The sequence below is a fragment of the Camponotus vicinus genome, unplaced genomic scaffold, assembly GCF_025532165.1.
Source record: "Camponotus vicinus isolate PSW18456_S1 unplaced genomic scaffold, iyCamVici1.0 SCAF_12, whole genome shotgun sequence".
Lineage (NCBI taxonomy): Eukaryota > Metazoa > Arthropoda > Insecta > Hymenoptera > Formicidae > Camponotus > Camponotus vicinus.
Window position 1 is genome coordinate 6,834,955 of NW_028141948.1, and position 21,857 is coordinate 6,856,811.

Sequence of the window (21,857 nt, forward strand, 5' to 3'; positions counted from 1 at the left end):
ATGATAATATAACAAAAAAACTAAAAAAACAACTTAAAAACATAACAAAAAAAACTAAACTAAAAAAACTAAAAAAAAACAAAAAAAATTAAAAAGAAACAAAAAAAACAAACAAAAATGGGGATTATTATTGCCCCACCTCCACGTGGTAATCCCTGGATAATGCAAAGAGGGCAATAATTTGATATTAATTTGGCCCGCGGACAATAATCAAATTTGAAATTTGGCCTCTTGAAAAAACTAGTTCGACATCCCTGATCTACAGATTATTTTAAATAAAACGAAATATGTGCAGTAATAATAATTATTATTGTTAAATATCAAGTGTAAAGTATAAAGTATAACAGATTATTTAGTTTCTTAATTTTTTTTCTCATTACATTCTAATTAGCGCTATTTGATTTAAAGAGTTAATAATAAATAGTAATAACTTTTTTATTTATATTATAATTATTAATTGCATATTTTACAAGAGCAGTCGGGAGGCGCCACGCTAAGTATGCGTGTGTTAGCATGCATGAGTATGTGTGTGTGCGTACATGCAGCGTGCGTGCGTGCGTGCGTGCGTACGTGCGTGTGCGTGCGTGCATGCCTGCGTGTGTGTGTGTGTGTGTGTGTGTGTGTGTACGTATGTGTGCTTATGTGTGTCCACATGCATGCATGCACCTAGTTTACATATAACACATGTACATAACATGTACACACGCTCGCACACACTGATGACCGACGTATGCATATACCACATACACATACATACACATGTATATACAACATATGCATGCTCATAGCTTTTAGCGTGGCGCCTCCCGACTGCTCTTGTAAAATATGCAATTAATAATTATAATATAAATATAATTATAATATAAATAAAAAAGTTATTACTATTTATGATTAACTCTTTTTAAGGCTCCGGAGTAGTCACCGCGGCCATCTTGAAATCGTGACGTCATAAGCGAGAAAGGACACCCAGATTTATATTGCGACTGACATCTAAATAAAAATATATTTGAATGAAATAAGACTACCAATCTCTTCAGCACACCTGTAAAAATGGACGGATACTAATCCTTTCCTTTCACAATTTATAAATAGCCGTAAATTGAGTCCGAAATGAAGCCTTGAAAATGCGAAAAAACACGCGATTTGACAGCTATCGAAAGGAGAGGAAAATGTTACTTTCTAAAGTTTATTCCTTATACAGCTTAGTATCCGTCCATTTTTATAAGTTTCCTTAATACATTGCACACCACAACACTAGCACAAAGCAAATAATTATGAAATGGGACGCAACGTAAATTGGGCTGTCATTTCTCGCTTACGAGGCCATTTTTCACGCCTTATAGTTCACCGATTTATAGCAGTGAGGCGCTGCATGAGAATTTTGACATGTGGGTAACGTGTGGGTAATATGTCGATACCATGTAGGTAACGTAGAAATATTTATACATAATGAGGCCCTTGCACAATGCCAAGCAAGAGAAATAGGAGTAGGGAAGAATATAGGAAAGAGAGAGAGGAAAGATATTATTTATTATAATGAAAATAATTAATATTAAAATCTATGACTTCATAAATCTGAGACATAAGATATTTTATTAATATTATTATTGTATATATTATTATAATAAAACTTTTTTTTACATGTATATATATTTTTTAATATTTTTTAAATATTTTAATAATTTTAATATGTGTAATTAAAAATAAAGACAGGCCCAGATCCAGGACGAGAGTCTGAGTGACCCATCCTCCCAACGCGTCCTCGTCCTCTCCATCCTCCTCTTCCTCCTCTCCATCCTCCTCTCCAGTTTCCTCTCCATCCTCCTCTCCAGTCTCCTCTACTGTCTCCTCTCCAGTTTCCTCTCCATTCTCCTCTCCATCCACCTCTTTTCACTCTTGTTGACTAATAACTATATGTACACAGAAAACGTAGCAATTAAAAAATTAAATTAAATTTACAAAATAGAAATAATTTTAAAACTTTTTGTATATATTTAAAATTTAACATACTTTTTATTTCTTTCCTTTAATTTTGTTCCTCCTCTTTTCTTCTTCTTTTCCTTCTCTTTTCTTTCATTTTCTTTATCTTCGTCTTCATTAGTCGTCTCTTCTTCTACACTCATCTCATTTTCTTCCTCGTCCTTTCTTCTTTCATCTTTTCTTCCATGCTCTTTTTCCAATCTCCTAATTCAATCATGTCGTTTATTAAATGTTTTATTTACAGGACTTTAATTTAAAGAATACTCTAACAAAAAAAAGAAAATAATCTAAAAAGAAAACAATACATGTTATATATATATATATATATATATATATATATATATGTATATATTTTCTATATGTTATAGATTATAATATATATTGTGACGTTGCCGTCCCGACGCGCGTCCATCCGCCCCGGAAATCTTGAAGGGGCGCGAGCCGAGCGGCCGCGCCAGAAAAAGATTGCGAGAGCCGTATCGAAATCTCCGGAGAGACGAGCCATTATCATATTTCGCGCTATTATTAATTTATTTTTTTTTGTATCATTTTCTTTACGTCGGGCAACCCGCCGGAAGGAAACCGGAAGAGGCCCAAGAAGAATCCTTGTTACGACAGCCGACCCGACATTTCCTACCTCCGATTCGAGAACGGAGAAGGCGCCGGAGGAACAGGACAGCGCAGAGTCGCGGGTGGATTTCGCCCCCTGCAATTAAAGGCGGAAAAGCAGCAAAGAACCAGCTGTCTTGAACTGAGATAACCGGACCCTCCGAGGACGGAGGACGAAAGATCTGCCTCCAGGAGACCATCGATAACAGGATCGCCGAGATTCTAAATTTCGAATTATCAGGGCCGTTACGGCCCCTGATACGGCGTTGTCACAGGGCGCATTGATATCTCGCATGTCGCAGCGCTATTGGCCGCGAATCCGCACACCCCTGCGCGCAGGATTGACGCCGCTATCGACCCTGGATCGCGAGATCCATAATCATTCTGGTGCGGGCGCTCTCAACTTGTAGACGTTTGTCGAGCATATCTATTCGTTGTCGTCTTGTGTGTCACCGTCGCAGATCAAGTCGAGAGGACGAGCCGAGGACCATCCCCTGGCCACGGGAGAAAGTATCGGTGAGGTTGCCCATCGCTGAATTGTGAGCCACTGTCGCCGTCGCCATTTTCGTGTCTCGTTGTCGCTCGGGCATTGTACCGAGCTCGCGATTTTCGTGTATTTCGGGCGACCGGAGACAAGCGACCGAGGCATCCAGGACGATCGTAACGTCGGCCGTAGCTGATAAGGAACCGTTCGTCTTTCTCTGGGATTCGGGGTGTCGTGAAACGCGTAGCGACCGGCTCTCGTATATCGATCACGTGCGCGGTAAATCGCGGGGAATGCGTTCGCTATCCGTGCTGTCGAGAAGAGTTGTCGAAGCCGCATAAGACATCCCCGTAATCGATCTTCGGGTAATTTTCGTTAGTAATTAGCGTGTATGTAAGAGTGTGACCGTGTGCGTGTCGTGGCGTGGCAAATATCGCGCTGTCTTTGTCGCGCTTGTCACTTGTGTAAATTGCGCATATTGTGAGATATTTGTCGTGTGTATAAGTGTGTCGCGGTGTATAATAGATTACAGCGAATTAAGAAAGTGCTGAAATTCGAGGGTTTCGCGTGGGTAAAAAGCGTTACGCCGAACAGAAGTGAAGCGGCGTCCGACGGCTATTGAATTTCGAGCGAATCGATCTTGTTCGTCGCAAGCGAGATTTTCCGTCTTCGCAGATTGCTTGATTACTCTCGCTGAATTATTAAGCCTCTTTCCGAACATAGTGCTGTCGATTTAAAGGGCGAGGGAAAGAATAAAGGGAATAGATCTGTAAAATGAGTCATCGATGAGATTGTCGAAATTGTCGTTACGTTTTCGAAACGCCGTTCGGCCTCGCAAAGTCCGGCCATAAGAACGAGCCAGAAAAACTACAAATATCAAAGCTTTCTTATAGTCTCGATTTCGTATTGTTATTGTTATCACCGCTGTCGAAGAATTATCTGGTATACGTTCCGTGTACGTTGTTTCAAATTTTCGAAATTATGTTAACCGCAGTTATATTCCGTTAATTCAGATTTGCTAATTTATGTTATTATTATTATTTCTTTCTGGAACTCGTTATTTCTTTTACTTTATATTCTTTCTTTATATTTCTTTTCTTGAATAAATTTGTTAGATTATCTTTTCTATTAAATTCGCGTAATTTATTTGAGTGTTCGTTTTTCGTGAGTGTTAGATTCCGTTGTGTTTGTCAATTTTGGTAATTACCGACAACCTCGCATAAAATAATTCAATATCTTTTTCAACAGACCCTGTCCCTCTACTGTTAGGTGAGCTAGTCGGCCCGTGGCGAAATAGGCTAACGTTTTCTTTTCGTGTCATTCTGGCGTTTTAGCGAACTGATACGCGATAGACCGTATCTGGCGCCTAACTTCGAGATCTCGAGACGGCCTTCGCTTCGCCGCTGCTCGCGCGAGAACACCCTCCATCTTAATTCCTCCGAGCGCGAGTATCCTCTATCCGCCTTGTGTTTTTGACGGCGTTTTCGCTCCCCCTTTAACGTCTTCCTCTCCGAGGAGGAAGCTTATATAAAAATTATAAAACGTCGCAAAAATTTGGCGCCCAACGTGGGGCTCCACGTTGAGAAGGAAAAAGTTCGGGGAGCTAATGCGAATTAAATTATTTGGTCGAGTGATTGCTTTTGTCGTATATTCGTTTCGTTTGTCGTTAACGCTTTCGTTTGAAATTCTTTTCTTTCGCCGACCTTTACGTGTTTGTTGTCGACCTTCGATCGTTTGGACAATAACGGCTTTGTCTTGTGTTATTGAGCTATCGACGTTTACGATCGCGGTGATCTTGCCACGTCTTGCTGAGTTCGAACTTATTTATTTTGTTTCGAGTTTTTCTTTCTTTATCGCATGAGTCAAGTCGACCCAGAGGACGACTGGATTTTCGTGTTAAATCGCGAACAGTTGCTTGAGGAATTACAGCGGCGTAGACTTTCAACGGAAGGAAGTTATTCGATTCAGACTGCGCGTTTGCTGCGTCGCGTACGCAAAGATCGAAAATTTAATACGGGCAAGATGTCGGACGAGGAGTTTTTAGAAGTTCCTACGGATGCGATGGCTCGACCTGATAGCCCGATGGATCAGGCGAGATCTCGCGCGCCTTCCGGCTCCCGCGATACTCCGCGCTCGATAGGACGAGATTTCTCGCGCGAAAACACGGGAAATTCCGCGATGACGGCGTACAACGTCATGCGGAAATGGAATTTGAAATTCTCGGGTGCGAGAGGGGAAGACGCGGAAAGATTTTTACTCAGAATTGAGGAAGGTCGCGAGTTAATTCCCGTACTCGACGAAGACATTTTGCGTTGCTTGCCGTTCTTTCTAACTGGCATAGCACTTCATTGGTTCCGTAGCAAACGCGTTCGGCTATCGAATTGGACCGTTTTTAAAAATGCGTGGAGAACGCGATTCGGGGACCCGGATTTTCAATTTGCTCTTCGCGAAGAAATTATGAGAAGGACTCAAGGGGAACATGAGTCTGTCGCTGATTTTTTGACGTGTCTTCGAGCTATATTCGATCGGTTGTCGCCACCGTGGACTGAATCAGAGCAAGTAAGCAGCGCGTTTCGAAATTTATTACCGCGCATACAGCAGTCCATCCGTCGAAATAAGGATTTAGAAGATTTAGACGCTTTAGAAGATTTGGCTACTCGCGGGGAGGCTAGTTATCAGCTGTCGCAACGTCATCGGGCTCCCCCGACTCCGGAGAAATCTCTGTTTCCGGATCTCGCGTACCACGCACCGCGTAATACGAAACAGTCTACCCGAGGCCGGGAAACTTTTGCCGCCTTGAGTACGTCTGATGCGGAATCAGAATCGAGGTCCGGTTCTCGCAGGGAGAAGAAAAACAAAAATCGCGCAACTCGAGCCGCGACCGGAGCGGAGGCCGCTCAGACAAGTTTGTCGTCTTCAGGGGCGACGGCCGTAGAATCAAAAGCTCCGCGAAATTCCACACTAAAATGTTGGAATTATGATGGTGTCGGTCATCTTTCGCGAAATTGTTCAGCCGCTCTGCGACTGCATTGCTATCGTTGCGGTCGAGCGGAGGTAACTTTACGAACATGTCCCGACTGTTCGGGAAAAGAATAAAGGAGTCGAATAATAGGGGGGACCCAACTCCTGTTCAACTCCAACCCCCTTTTCGTGTCGTTAATTGTTCTCGTGAATTTTCGTTCAGTGCCTTTGGTTGTCATGACATTTCATCGATGTTATTTATTCGTGTTAAATTATTAGGAAACGAGATTAGCGCTCTAGTGGATTGTGGTTCGACTCGAACTTTCTTAGGTTCTAGCGTTGTCGAATTAGTGAACAGATTGAAATTCAAGTTTCGAAAGTCAGATGGCCGACGAGTGGTTACGGCGACCGGCCAAACGACACGCGTTAGGGGGGAGGTGGATATTCCTTTTACATTGTGTAATAGGACGCTTTCTTTGAGAGCGTATGCCTTACCGTCATTAGCAATATCATGCATACTTGGGCTTGATTTTTTGGGGTTATTTGGTATGGTGGTCAATTTTCCACGCCAAGAATGGTACTTTGAGAATGAACCAGCCGTTGTATATCGTTTCGAGAACCAGCCAGTGGACCCCATTTTTCATTTAAATTTAATCGAGAATTCGGCTAGTTGCGAATCAGGTAATTCCTTCGTGTCCGAAATCGCGAAATTAGCAGACCGAAAGTTGAATGACGGCCCGCGAGAAATTAGTCTTCCCGCGGAAACGACCCGTGTTCACAAAACCAAACGGGCTCGGCTGTCGAAATCGGATCCGCTTATTTGCTGCGGTTTGAATGAGTTGTCGTCGCGCGAAAGCCAGCGATTAGAAAAATTCTTAGAGGGTCATATCGTAGGCGATCCGAATAAACCGGGAGTGACTAGTTTGACGGAGCACAAAATTGATGTCGGCGGACATGCTCCGATTAAACAGAGGTATTATCCCGTTTCGCCAAAAATTCAGGAAGCAATTTACGCGGAAGTAGATAAAATGTTAGCGGCAGGAATTATAGAACCATCTCAGAGCGAATGGTCTAGTCCGATCGTAATGATTAAGAAACCTAATGGAAGCTATCGGTTCTGTTTGGATTTTCGAAAACTAAACAGCGTTTCGAAAAAGGATGCGTATCCATTACCGTACATGAATGCGATTCTCGACAAATTACGATCGGCTAGTTACATCTCGACGATCGATCTAAGTCAAGCATATTTCCAAATCCCGCTTGAAAGAAATAGTCGCGAATTAACGGCGTTTACGGTACCGGGAAAAGAGCTGTTTTATTTCGTCCGAATGCCGTATGGCCTCACCGGTGCCCCCGCGACATTTCAGCGTTTACTTGATCGGCTTATAGGTCCTGAAATGGAACCGCATGCTTTCGCTTACTTGGATGATATCGTTGTCGTAACGCGTACTTATGAAGAACATTTGAGTTGGTTGAAACGCGTACTAGATCGAATAAGAGAGGCAGGCCTTACAATAAATCCTGAAAAGAGTAAATTCTGTCGGTCGCAGGTGAAATATCTTGGGTTCCTGATACAACAGGAGGGGCTCAAGATTGACCCTGATAAAACCGCGCCGATTGTCGAATATCCGCCACCGAAAAACATAAAGCAATTGCGACGATTTATAGGAATGGTGTCTTGGTATCACCGATTTATACCGCAGTGTGCCACGCGCTTAGAACCGCTAACTCGTCTCCTCCGGAAGGGTTTCTCTTGGGAGTGGGGGGATGAACAAAAAGCTGCGTTTGATTCTATTAAATCGTGCATCACGTCACCGCCTACACTGTCGTGGCCAAATTTTGAATTACCGTTTATTTTACAAACGGATGCGAGTTCGGTCGGTTTAGGAGCGGTATTGACACAAAAATCGGAAGGTGTAGAACACGTAATCGCGTTCGCGAGTAGAGCGCTGTCGGAGGCCGAAAAGAAATACTCTACAACTGAGCAGGAATGTTTGGCTGTCGTTTGGTCGATTAAAAAGTTTAGACCGTATCTCGAGGGGTATACTTTTAAAGTCATCACGGACCATAGCAGCTTACGCTGGTTACATAATTTAAAGAATCCCATAGGCCGATTAGCACGATGGGCTCTCGAATTGTTGGAATATGACTATACGATCGAGCACCGGAAAGGAGCGTTACATCATGTTCCGGACGCGTTGTCGCGCATGTATGAGACTACCGACGAATTATGTGCTGTTGCGATTACCGGAGACACTTGGTATGATGCACGCGTTCGAGACGTGGAAACTAATCCGCGTAAGAATTAGGGTTGGAAAATCGAAAACGATCAGCTGTATTTTCGAAAGCCGAACGCTGTCGTGTCTCAAGTTGTCGACGATCTGGAGCAATGGAAACTAGTACTTCCTAAAGAAGCGCGCGCGAACGTTATTAGGGAGGCTCACGATGTTCCACAATCAGGTCACTTAGGAGTCGAGAAAACGTATCAGCGAGTAGCGACTCGTTATTTCTGGCCGCGTATGTTTCGTGAGATCACCAATTATATCAAACATTGCAACGTTTGTCAGAGGACGAAAGTGGAACAGAATGTGCCGATGGGTTTAATGGGACGCCGAGCTGTCGAAACTCCGTGGACGGTAGTAGCGGCGGATATTATGGGTCTTTTTCCACCGAGCAAAAATGGTAACGCGTATATTCTGGTAATCCAAGACCTGTTTACCAAATGGATTGAATGTAGCCCGCTCCGGAAAGCAACGGGCAAAAAAAGATTCGCGAGCTTTTAAATGAATTAATCGTAAACCGTTGGGGCGCGCCGCGGATACTCTTGACGGACAACGACACTGAGTTCATCAATCGCGAATTACAGGCGTTTGCGGAAGAGCATGACATCGTTCACACTACCGTACCTCCGTATCATCCTCAGGCAAATCCGGTAGAACGTGTCAATAGGGTACTGAAAACTATGATTACAGCGTTTCTCGAAAACGATCATCGCGAATGGGATATTCACTTGGCTGAGTTCAGATTCGCCTACAACACGGCGTACCATACCTCCTTACAGGCTACTCCTGCGTTCTTAAATTTTGGTAGGGAACCCCAGCCGGTTAACACCGTGCGTGGGAGACACGAGTCAGCTGTCGAAGTAGCGGAAGCGAACCCCGAATATTGGAAAGAGCGTATGGAAAGAATTCAGGCTTTGCGAGATTGGGTGGTAGAAAACTTAGAGGCAGCGCATAATAAACAGGCGCATTATTATAATTTGCGAAGACGAGATCATCGTTTTGCGATTGGCGAGCAAGTTCTAAAGCGGCAGCACGTGTTGTCGTCAGCCGCTCAGAATATTTCAGCAAAGTTAGCAACTAAATATCACGGTCCGTTTACTATCGCGAAAATGTTGTCGCCGGTAGTATACGAGTTAAAGAATAGCTCTAATAGATCGGTAGGCAAAATTCATATTAAAGATTTGAAGCCATATAATGTCCCACCTAACTCTCCAGGCAGTTAAAAAGAGCTAACCTGCAAAGAATGTCGCGCGAATTCCGCGATAGATACCGCGACGTCATCGAGGCTGTCGACGAGTTACGTCCCGGATTTTGGACGACCCTGGCGGACGAAGTCCAGAGGATGCGCGAGGAGCGCATCACGACTCGCGGCGCCGTGGTGCGCGAATTCCCGGCCCAGGAGGAGGCCGGCATCCAAGCTGTCGTGACGGCCCGGGATGCGTCCACCGAGACGGCTGTCGAGACGAGGCGCGAGGCGGCGGTGCAGACCGGACAGTCGGATTCGGAACCCGAGCCGGACTCCACGTCCGCGGACGACGGGGAGTCCCCAATAATCGAATCACCTTGGGACAGCCCGAGGGAACCACAATCCTCGCCGGCTGCACTGCAGTGGCCGGTGCCTCTCGTCGGACCGCCCTCGCCCAGCGATCCAGATCTAGAGGGTTGCTGGAACTGTGGTTCCAAGACCCATTTCGCCCGGGAGTGCCCGCGCGGGCGCACGGGTGATTTTTGCTTCCGGTGTGGCACCCGGGGCTGCACCGTGCGGACATGCCCCTACTGCCGGCCCGGTTGGCTGGCCCAAGGCCCCTATATCCAAGGTCGAGGACACCAAGGACCGGATCCAATGCGAGACCGTCGGGCAAGGGACGGCCCCCGCCCGGGGCCCTATTTAGTCATACTGTCGTTCGCGGCCCCTACTTGACCACGGGCTGAGACGCGGACTCGGGTTTGGCTGGTGGTGTTGTCGTCCGGTTCGGAACCCCGCTGTATCCTGCCCGAAATAAATAAATAGGTTGCGACGAACTTCTTTTCTTGTTCTTTTGAGTTTGTCACCTTTAAGCTCGATCTCCTTAAGTCCACCCTTTGGTGAAACAGCTCGCGAATGTCGAACGGGAGGGTCCAGCAGCAAAACGGGACCGCGGGCCCCCGTGAGAGACGACAGCGCGAGCAAAAGTTAGTGAGAGACGACAACCTATGGCTTCTCGTTTCGAATAGTTTATTGTTTTGTTTGTTTCTTTCCGTTGTTGATTTGTGTTCTAATCTGCCTCGGCATAAAATTACTATAAAATTACTTAAATAATCATTTAAACATTTAAAACGAAAATTTAAATTACAGTTTTAAATTACAGTTAACCTATATATATATATATATATATATATATATATATATATATGTATATATCTTCTATATGTTATACATTATAATATATATTGTGACGTTGCCGTCCCGACGCGCGTCCATCCGCCCCGGAAATCTTGAAGGGGCGCGAGCCGAGCGGCCGCGCCAGAAAAAGATTGCGAGAGCCGTATCGAAATCTCCGGAGAGACGAGCCATTATCATATTTCGCGCTATTATTAATTTATTTTTTTTTTGTATCATTTTCTTTACGTCGGGCAACCCGCCGGAAGGAAACCGGAAGAGGCCCAAGAAGAATCCTTGTTACGACAGCCGACACGACATTTCCTACCTCCGATTCGAGAACGGAGAAGGCGCCGGAGGAACAGGACAGCGCAGAGTCGCGGGTGGATTTCGCCCCCTGCAATTAAAGGCGGAAAAGCAGCAAAGAACCAGCTGTCTTGAACCGAGATAACCGGACCCTCCGAGGAAGGAGGACGAAAGATCTGCCTCCAGGAGATCATCGATAACAGGGTCGCCGAGATTCTAAATTTCGAATTATCAGGGCCGTTACGGCCCCTGATACGGCGTTGTCACAGGGCGCATTGATTTCTCGCGTGTCGCGGCGCTATTGGCCGCGAATCCGCGCACCCCTGCGCGCAGGATTGACGCCGCTATCGACCCTGGATCACGAGATCCAGGGAATCATTCTGGTGCGGGCGTTCTCAACTTGTAGACGTTTGTCGAGCATATCTATTCGTTGTCGTCTTGTGTGTCGCCGTCGCAGATCAAGTCGAGAAGACGAGCCTCGGCTCGCCGTTCGTCTCTCTCTGGGATTTGGGGTGTCGTGAAACGCGTAGCGACCGACTCTCGTATATCGATCACGTGCGCGGTAAATCGCGGGGAATACGTTCGCTATCCGTGCTGTCGAGAAGAGTTGTCGAAGCCGCGTAAGACATCCCCGTAATCGATCTTCGGGCAATTTTCGTTAGTAATTAGCGTGTATGTGAGAGTGTGACCGTGTGCGTGTCGTGGCGTGGCAAATATCGCGCTGTCTTTGTCGCGCTTGTTACTTGTGTAAATTGCGCATATTATGAGATATTTGTCGTGTGCATGAGTGTGTCGCGGTGTATAATAGATTACAGCGAATTAAGAAAGTGCTGAAATTCGAGGGTTTCGCGTGGGTAAGAAGCGTTACGCCGAACAGAAGTGAAGCGGCGTCCGACGGCTATCGAATTTCGAGCGAATCGATCTTGTTCGTCGCAAGCGAGATTTTCCGTCTTCGCAGATTGCTTGATTACTCTCGCTGAATTATTAAGCCTCTTTCCGAACATAGTGCTGTCGATTTAAAGGGCGAGGGAAAGAATAAAGGGAATAGATCTGTAAAATGAGTCATCGATGAGATTGAAGAACGGGCCAGAAAAACTACAAATATCAAAGCTTTCTTATAGTCTCGATTTCGTATTGTTATTGTTATCACCGCTGTCGAAGAATTATCTGTTATACGTTCCGTGTACGTTGTTTCAAATTTTCGAAATTATGTTAACCGCAGTTATATTCCGTTAATTCAGATTTGCTAATTTATGTTATTATTATTATTTCTTTCTGGAACTCGTTATTTCTTTTACTTTATATTCTTTCTTTATATTTCTTTTCTTGAATAAATTTGTTAGATTATCTTTTCTATTAAATTCGCGTAATTTATTTGAGTGTTCGTTTTTCGTGAGTGTTAGATTCCGTTGTGTTTGTCAATTTTGGTAATTACCGACAACCTCGCATAAAATAATTCAATATCCTTTTCAACAGACCCTGCCCCTCTACTGTTAGGTGAGCTAGTCGGCCCGTGGCGAAATAGGCTAACGTTTTCTTTTCGTGTCATTCTGGCGTTTTAGCGAACTGATACGCGAAAGACCGTATCTGGCGCCCAACTTCGAGATCTCGAGACGGCCTTCGCTTCGCCGCGACTCGCGCGAGAACACCCTCCATCTTAGTTCCTCCGAGCGCGAGTATCCTCTATCCGCCTTGTGTTTTTGACGGCGTTTTCGCTCCCCCTTTAACATCTTCCTCTCCGAGGAGGAAGCTTATATAAAAATTATAAAACGTCGCAATATATATATTAATTATATATTAATATATAAATCTATATATATATATATTCTCTCTCTCTCTCTCTCCCTCTTTCTTTTACTCTCGCATTCGTTCTCAATCTCTCTCTCTCGTTTTTTCCCTTTCTCTCTCTCGCTTTAAATTGTTATTATAATTTAAATATCTCGTTGTCTTTAAAAATTTATATTTTTATATATTTTTCATAAATAAAAAATAAAATTCTTATATTTAACGTTTTATTATTTTTTTCCCTTAGTGATCCGCCCTTTGGACGACTCATTCATGTAACTAGTCTTACACTAACGAACATTTTGATGTAGCTTAAGTGGTTTCGGTTTAAAGGAGGCTAAGGTCACACCCAATGGGTGACCTTAGTGTCTAATAAGTTAGCGGTAGATCTTCCGTAGGAACAGTAGCATATCCTGCTTGACTACTCTTTACTTTTCTAATTCAAACGACTTAGTCCTTTTAAGCCTTCTCATCAACCCGCTGTTGTAAAGGAGTTGCGCTGCTTCCGCGTTTACGTGTTGGCTGAGTCTACTGTCATGTTTCCTGGCAAATTTTTTGATCTCGTCAGCGATCATATAAACTTGTAAGTCTCTATGGATGTCACAATTTCGAGAGTACCAAGGTGCACCAACAATGTTCCTTAGCACTCTGTTTTGATATATTTGAATACATTGTACATTGCTTGGTTTGGCACAACCTCAGAGCTGTATACCATAAGTCCAGATTGGCTTTAGTATCTGCCGGTATAGCAGCAGTTTGTTATGAGTGGATAACTGTAATCTTCTTCCCAGCAACCAGTACATTTTTTTGTATTTTAGTCCAAGCTCTTCGCGTTTTTTCTTTATATGTTCTTTCCAGCGCAGTTTTGCATCCAGAGTCAGTAGGTGATATTAGGAGAGTTCTAACCCAGGGATCTCAGGGGGGTGAGGGGCGGAGGGGGGTTCTCCGGGGCGGGGGGTAATGACGTCACGCGGGACGGAGGGGATTTCGGAGGCGCGGGGGCTGCGGGGCGGGTGTTGAATGTTTTATCGCAAATATAAGTAATATTATATTACATACCCGGTTGATAAACAATATAAACAGCGGTATTTTATCAAGCAATATTCTATTACATACCCTAACGCGTCGGGACATGTTTTCGCAAACAAAATAGCTCTCCCCGGTACACCACCCTCACCCCTCACCCCCCTCACCACCAATATAAGTAACAGCTCTCGCGGTACCCACTCACCCCTTACCTCCCTCATCCCCCTCACCCCAAATATAAGTAATTCTAGATTTTTTCCGTTGGACGTATTCTTATCTCTCACATTGAATTACGCGTCGCGCGAATTTATAAACAATATAAACAAATGGCGCCCCCCAGAATCATCTTCCACGACTTTTTCTCGGAAGGAATGCAACGCATCAGCGCCGATGCTCGGCTGCATTGCGCCTTTGTTTTAAAGATAAGAAAGGATGAAATATATATAAGGAGGATTGAAGCGCATCAAATCATAGTACGTGATTTGAACGCCCATCGACACGTGCAAGTGCTCCATAGAAAACTGTGACGTAGTGTTTTAAAAGTGTGAAAAAGACAGGAAAAAATGGAAAACATCGAGCAGACTGAACGCGACCTGGTGGAGCAGTCCCGCCAAATTGCCACCTTGGGCGAGTATTTTGCATGGCTGCAGCGTTGCGAGGAATTTATCAAACAGCTCGAAGAACGCAGCCGTGTCAAGCGTCCGCGACTCTCGATCGGAAGTAGACAGTCTCTGGTGGCTAAAATCGCGCGACTCGAAGGTGCAAAGACATGATTGCAGAGGCGGTTTATACCCAGCGGTGGTGATTACAGCGGCGACAATAACGCGGAAAGACTCGTTTGGCGAGAGATCGATACCGCGTTCGATAGCCGTATTCTGACCGGTGCTGTGATTAACGCAAACTATATCGAACCTCGTCAATTTCTCGAGGATGCCAAAGACATCGTGCTCGAGCAAGTGCAAGACGTTATAAAAAGACACAACAGTGTAAAAGTGAACACTATATTCAACGGTGAATTTGTGTCGGGTGATAAACGCGCGAATAAAAGTATCAATACGAGAAACTGTGAACTCTTTCGCACGTCCGATTTACATGAGTGGTACGAGCGTCGCGTTATCGAGCCCACCCTAGCATTGCTAGAAGAATTTCAGGAACGCGATAGTGGTTGGGCATTGTCGCGAATACAGAATTTGACTGTTAATGTAAATAAATATAATTCTATGCGCGCGGGATGTTATATTAAATTGCCGCGAGAAATTACGGCGAAGAAAGCGGTGGTTAACGTGCAATCCAGAGACAATGCGTGTTTCGCGTGGGCAGTGGTGGCCGCTCTATATCCCGCCGAAAATCATACGGAACGGGAATCTTCATATCCCCACTATACGACGGTGTTAAATGTACAAAATATTGAGTTTCCGATGACGTTGAACCAACTAAAAAAGTTTGAACATATAAACAATATCTCCATCAACGTGTACAGCATCGAGAAAGAGAACAGCATCGTCCCGATACGTCTTTCGGAACACAAGAAAGACAAACATGTGAACTTGCTGTACGTGCAAGACGGCAACAGCGTTGGACATTTCGCATGCGTCAAGAATCTCTCCCGACTTGTCAGTTCACAGTTGAGCAAACACAACGGTCAAAGATATATCTGCGATCGGTACGTATAATTTAAATAGTTTATGTAATTATAAAATATAATGCATTGCATAAATCTATAATTTAAATATTTTTTTTACAGATGCTTGCACTATTTCGGATCGGAGGACAAGTTGCAGTCACATACGGTAGACTGCGGAAAAATAAACGACTGCGCTATCCGATTGCCGAGCGATAAGGACAAGTGGCTCGAGTTCAACAACTACACGAGGAAAGAGCGGCTTCCATTTGTGATCTATGCCGACTTGGAATGCGTTTTGGCCAAGATGGAGGAGGAAGAACAGCAAAATTTGTACCAGCACCATCGGGTATTTAGTATAGCGTATTATATGCATTGTTCGTACGACAACTCGTTATCCGTTTATAATTCTCGCCGTAGCGCCGATTGCGTTTCGTGGTTCACCGAAGAACTTAGAAATTTAGCAATTCGCGTTAAGACTATTTTAATGACTACAAATGTCCCCATGGTAAATTTAACATCGTACGAGTGGGAAAAATTTCACAGCGCAACGCATTGTCATATATGCGAAAAACCGTTTACGCAAGAAGACGATACACGCGTACGCGATCATTGTCATTTGACCGGACGATATAGGGGTCCCACGCACTCAAATTGCAATCTAAATTACAAAGAATCATTATATATTCCGATAGTCTTTCATAATTTATCCGGTTACGACGCGCATTTCATTATCGAGGATATAGCCACAGCGTTCGAAGGGGAAATCGAATTATTTCCGATAACCAAGGAAAAATATATATCGTTTACAAAAACTGTTAAAGTCGCACAAGACAATTGGAAAAATTATATAAAATTACGCTTCATCGATTCGTACAAATTTCTCGCGACAAGTCTCGACAAATTGGCATCATTTTAAGAGAAAGATAAACTCAAAATTTTAAAATCGAAATTTCAAAATTTATCTGCAGAAAATTTTAATTTATTAACACGGAAAGGCGTCTTTCCGTACGAATACGTCGACTCTGTGGACAGGTTGCAAGATACGTGTTTACCACCGCGCGAATCGTTTTACAGTTCTTTGACCGGTGAAACTATATCCGAGAGCGATTACGCGCACGCCAAGAATATCTGGACGCGATTCTTCATTCGAACGCTGGGCGAATATAGCGATTTGTACCTCAATATCGACGTCTTGTTATTAGCCGATATTTTTGAAAACTTTCGCGATAGTTGTATCAAAAGTTACGGACTCGACCCCGCGTATTATTATACTCTCCCCGGATACACGTGGGATGCTATGTTGAAGCATACCAAGATTACGTTCGAATTGCTTACCGACATCGATATGGTCATGTTTATCGAACGCGGTATACGCGGTGGTCTGAGCCAATGTTCCAACAGATACGCTCGCGCTAATAACAAGTACATGCAACAATCGTACGATCCATCGAAACCATCGTCGTACTTAACGTATTTCGATGTAAATAATTTATACGGATGGGCAATGTGTCAACCGTTGCCTTACGCCGATTTTCGATGGGTCGACGACGTGTCGAATTTTGACGTAGCATCGATCGCGTTAGATTCGCCTACTGGTTATATCCTCGAAGTCGATCTCGAGTACCCGCAACATCTTCACGATACGCACACTGACCTACCGTTTTGCCCGACACGCGACAAGCCGCCCGGCAAGCGGCAAGACAAACTCCTCGCAACGCTATACGATAAGAAGCGTTACGTGATACACTACCGTAACCTACAGCAATGTACGCAACACGGCCTTCGCGTTACAAAAATACATCGCGTATTACAATTTACACAATCTCCGTGGCTTCGCAGTTATATCGAATTAAATACACAGTTTAGAACACTCGCGAAAAATGATTTTGAAAAAAATTTATATAAACTGATGAATAACGCGGTATTTGGCAAGACGATGAAAAATGTGCGTAATCGTGTCGATGTAAAATTATTAACAAAGTGGGACGGACGATACGGCGCAGAAGCAATGATAGCGAAACTAAATTTTCATAGTAGAAGCGTCTTTTCGGAAAATTTGGTTGCCATAGAATTACGCAAACTTGAAGTGAAATTTTATAAACCAATCTATGTCGGCATGTGCATACTCGACATTTCTAAAACGTGCTTGTACGAATTTCATCATGAGTACATGTCACCGCTATATCGTGATAAATGCCGGGTAATGTACACCGACACAGACAGTCTTATATACCACATTGAGTGCGAAGATGTCTATGAAAATATGAAGCGCGATATCAACCGATTCGATACGAGCGATTATGCCGCGGACAATGCGTACGGTATACCGCCCGCGAACAAAAAAGTGCCGGGTTTAATGAAAGATGAAAATAACGGCGCGATAATGACCGAATTCGTCGGGCTTGGAGCAAAAATGTACGCGGTGAGAGTGGACGGGAAAAAGGATACGAAGAAGGTTAAAGGTGTCAAAAGTAACGTTGTCACGAGAACGATAATATTCGACGATTACACGCAGTGTTTGAATGACGAAATAGAAATGACACGACAGCAATCTTGCATAAGATCGAAATTGCACGAAGTGTATACCATTCGCGAAACGAAAATTGCTCTGAGTCCGTACGACGACAAGCGATATATCGTACCTGATTCAACCGACACGTTACCATGGGGACATTACCAGATACCCTTATAATATAATATATATATTATATATATATATATATATATATATATATATATACAATGTAATGTAATATAATGTAATATAGTGTGTGATATAATGTAAGATATTATACTATAAAGAAATATTATTTTTGTATATGTATCTCATATGTATATGTATTTCATATATTGTATTATATACGATTATTGGAAAGGATGTATTAATAAAGATTTTTGTATTATATATATTTCATGTATATTTTTATATGTTGTACATATTTTTTCTTAAAAATAAATACAATTTGTATGAATTAAATCACATTGTCCTTATGTATCCTTATGTATGTAAGAATTGTGCGAATTGTCAAATCCCAGCCATTTCACGTAAACCTCGTCACCCCTCCTGCGCAGTACTTTCTCCACGAGATACACGTCCGGATAATTCGCGCGATGCAACTCGTGCTCGTAGAACGCTCCAGCGATAGATTTTTTACGATAATCCTCGAGTAGATAGCTTACGGGATTAGTATGCTGCACTTTAACGATCTTAAACACCTCGGTTGTCCAATTTGGCGTGTAACCTTTCTCGAAAACTGTCTTGTACTTGCTAACGCGTACCGAGTCACCTACTTTGAATTTCGCCGGACCCGCGATATTTATACGGTTGTATACAGTAGCCAAGAGTCTTTCAGCAATCGCGGGGGTAACGTCGACGGGTCGCATACCGATCGTTCGATGCTTGCGCGCGTTGTAATCCGATACGAGTCGCGGCAACGCGTGGATCCACTTGTAAGATCCGTTCAGCGTAAACATCTTCCACATGTCGTTTTTCAGCGTGCGATTGAATCGCTCAACGATCGATGCCTTCAATATCGAATACGTAGAATAGTGATTGATGTTGTTTTCGCACGAGTCGTTGCACGTCGGTGTTATAAAATTCCTTCCCCTTATCGGTCTGTATGTTTTTCGGGCACCTCTTGCTATCTCGAATTATCTCGGCGATAGGGTCAGCTGTCTCGCTTCCGCCTTTACTCTTGAGTGGTACAGCCCACGCGTGCTTGCTCAACGCATCGATGACTGTGAGTATGTAGTGGTAACCTCTGTTGAAACGAGAGTACGGACGCATCTCGACGATGTCGGCTTGCCACAGGTCATCGTATCCCCGCACTATGACGTGTCTTCGGGGAAAATTTTTTCTCGCCGGTGCGTGCAGTTCGTTCACCAACTGCCGTTTCTCTAAACTATGTTGTTTCTTCGCTTCCTCGGTTATTCCCGATCGTCGATCCATCGTTGTTTCGATTCATCGACCAAATGATATGTGTCCCGAGTATCACCGTGCGTTTTATCATTTGTTGCCGTTCGTTGGCGTTCGATAGTCGTTCGATAGACGTTCCTGGCCCATTCGTTGGCGTTTTTGGCGTTCGATAGACGTTCGATAGACGTTCCTGGCCCGTTCGTTGGCGTTTTTGGCGTTCGATAGACGTTCCTGGTTCGTTCGTTGGCGTTCGATAGACGTTCGATAGACGTTCCTGGCCCGTTCGTTGGCGTTTTTGGCGTTCGATAGACGTTCCTGGCCCGTTCGTTGGCGTTTTTGGCGTTCGATAGACGTTCCTGGTTCGTTCATTGGCGTTCGATAGACATTCGATAGACGTTCCTTACACGTTTGATAGTCGTTCACTGCCGTTCTTGACCCGTTTGTTGCCGTCCTTGGCCCTGTTGGTAATCGCTTCTAAGTAGTCCGTAGCCTCGTTCACAGTCGTTTCTGATCCGTTCGTAGCCTCGTTGACAATCGTTTCTGACCCGTTCGTAGCCGTTCCTGAGTTGTATACCGCCTCGTATGTAGCCGTTTCTGACGTGTTCATAGCCTTGTTCGCAGCCGTCCTTGAGATGCTCGTAACCTCGTTCGCAGCTGTTCTTGAATTGTTCGTAGCCTCGTTCGAGACCGTTTCCTCTTCGATCACTGCCACTTATTGTAGCTTGATAACCGTTCGATAACCGTTTATAGTCGTTCAATAATTGTTTGTAGCTGTTCGATAACTGTTCTTAGCCGTTCGATAAGCCTTTGTAGATGCTCAATAATTGTACAATAGCCGCTCCTAAGCCGTTCACTACAGCTCATTACAGATTGACATCCGTTTCTGAATTAGCGTTAATCGCACGCCGAAGCTCGTTTATCGCAGTCTGCAAAGCTCGCACGTCCTTCTCGAACGCAGTCAGCTTCTCGTCTGATTCTTTCTGTTGATTCTTCAACGTTTTAACGCATTGTTCCACGTATAGTTTGTTGACTGCATCGGTATCGGCCTCAGGTTGCGCTACACGGCGAATCTTGCGCGACCTCGCGTCATAGTACGTAGCGACGCGACACAGAGCGTTTTGACGCAAGTAACTTGTCACCGATTTACCCCAATGATCGCTTGTTCTAATTGCTTCATTTCTCTGTTCGAATAATCCAAATTTGTTGATGGGCATTTTTTCTTCTTTTTTTTTTCTCGATGACGTCGATCGACTGATTAGTTTCGTCGAGACACCGTTTAATTTATAATAAGGTCGGCTTCGCGAAGTTCCTCTAGGATCGACAGGATCTCGTTATCGTGAGCGTTGTGGCCAGCTCGGCGCGAAGCGTCGAGCAATCGTAGTCGATCCACTAGCTCGTTGGGGTCCTCTCAGTGCACGTAATCGATCTTATTGTCGGTTAGCATCATCGTGCGAGGCATGAATACTCCCGTTCCGGATTTATTTTTTTTCGATTCGATCGACATCAACGGTGCGATTATTTGTTTATACTTGTATCCCTTGTTGCTATTTAATCGACCTTGCGCATTATATTTGCGTTTATGCGCACTCGTCGCCATTAATATGCTCTTATATTTTTGCATATCGTCCTCAGTGTATATGATGTCATCGGGAATTCTCTTGAAGATCAACTCGTATAATCCAGGTGTACCGATATACCTCACTTTGTCAATGATTATAGAGTCATCTCTATCAATGTCGAATCGTTTGTTACCGAGACGCATTTCATTCTCGTCGAAATAGACACCGTACACGTGATCGATCTTGTTTTTTTCGTCGCCACTAAGGAGAGCGCTCATGTACTTTTGTCCCAGTGGTCCCAAGTGCTCTCGTAACACTTCTTGACCTTCCGACGTTTGTAACATGTTTCGAACGGATGTTTCGAGCGGGTTGCCCGTGGTTTCGAAAACATTTTCGATTGCGAGTGATTCAGGGTTGATCGCGGGTTGTACGATTCTCGTTGTCGCTGACGGTGTAGAGGTTATCGGCGGTTCATCCAGTAAAGCATGCGATAGATCTGATGTACGCGGCGTCGATAACCTCTACACCGTCTACTCACAGTCATCGATGCGTTGAGCAAGCACGCGTGGGCTGTACCACTCAAGAGTAAAGGCGGAAGCGAGACAGCTGACGCTATCGCCGAGATAATTCGAGATAGCAAGAGGTGCCCGAAAAACATACAGACCGATAAGGGGAAGGAATTTTATAACGCCGACGTGCAACGACTCGTGCGAAAACATAACATCAATCACTATTCTACGTATTCGATATTGAAGGCATCGATCGTTGAGCGATTCAATCGCACGCTGAAAAACGACATGTGGAAGATGTTTATGCTGAACGGATCTTACAAGTGGATCCACGCGTTGCCGCGACTCGTATCGGATTACAACGCGCGCAAGCATCGAACGATCGGTATGCGACCCGTCGACGTTACCCCCGCGATCGCTGAAAGACTCTTGGCTACTGTATACAACCGTGTAAATA

The 21,857-nt window shown here is 44.3% G+C and overlaps 2 protein-coding genes and 1 pseudogene across 2 annotated transcripts; all 3 read left to right on the forward strand.

The window, feature by feature from the left end:
* The first annotated feature begins 9,559 nt into the window (after positions 1–9,559).
* On the forward strand, positions 9,560–10,237 carry LOC145963163 (uncharacterized). Its single transcript, XM_083084854.1, has one exon. It carries the CDS (start codon positions 9,560–9,562, stop codon positions 10,235–10,237), a length of 678 nt encoding a protein of 225 aa, XP_082940980.1.
* A 3,065-nt stretch (positions 10,238–13,302) lies between these two features.
* Positions 13,303–15,465, forward strand: LOC145963165 (uncharacterized; annotated as a pseudogene).
* Positions 15,466–17,458: 1,993 nt separating this feature from the next.
* On the forward strand, positions 17,459–18,108 carry LOC145963464 (uncharacterized). The gene has a single exon (XM_083085437.1). The coding sequence runs from the start codon at positions 17,533–17,535 to the stop codon at positions 18,106–18,108; it is 576 nt and encodes a 191-aa protein (XP_082941563.1). The 5' UTR covers positions 17,459–17,532.
* The last annotated feature ends 3,749 nt before the right edge of the window (positions 18,109–21,857 follow it).

What these genes read in the sequence shown, in the direction of transcription:
- LOC145963163 (XM_083084854.1), top strand. Translation starts at nt 9,560, where the DNA reads ATGTCGCGCGAATTCCGCGATAGATACCGCGACGTCATCGAGGCTGTC.
- LOC145963464 (XM_083085437.1), top strand. Translation starts at nt 17,533, where the DNA reads ATGTGCATACTCGACATTTCTAAAACGTGCTTGTACGAATTTCATCAT.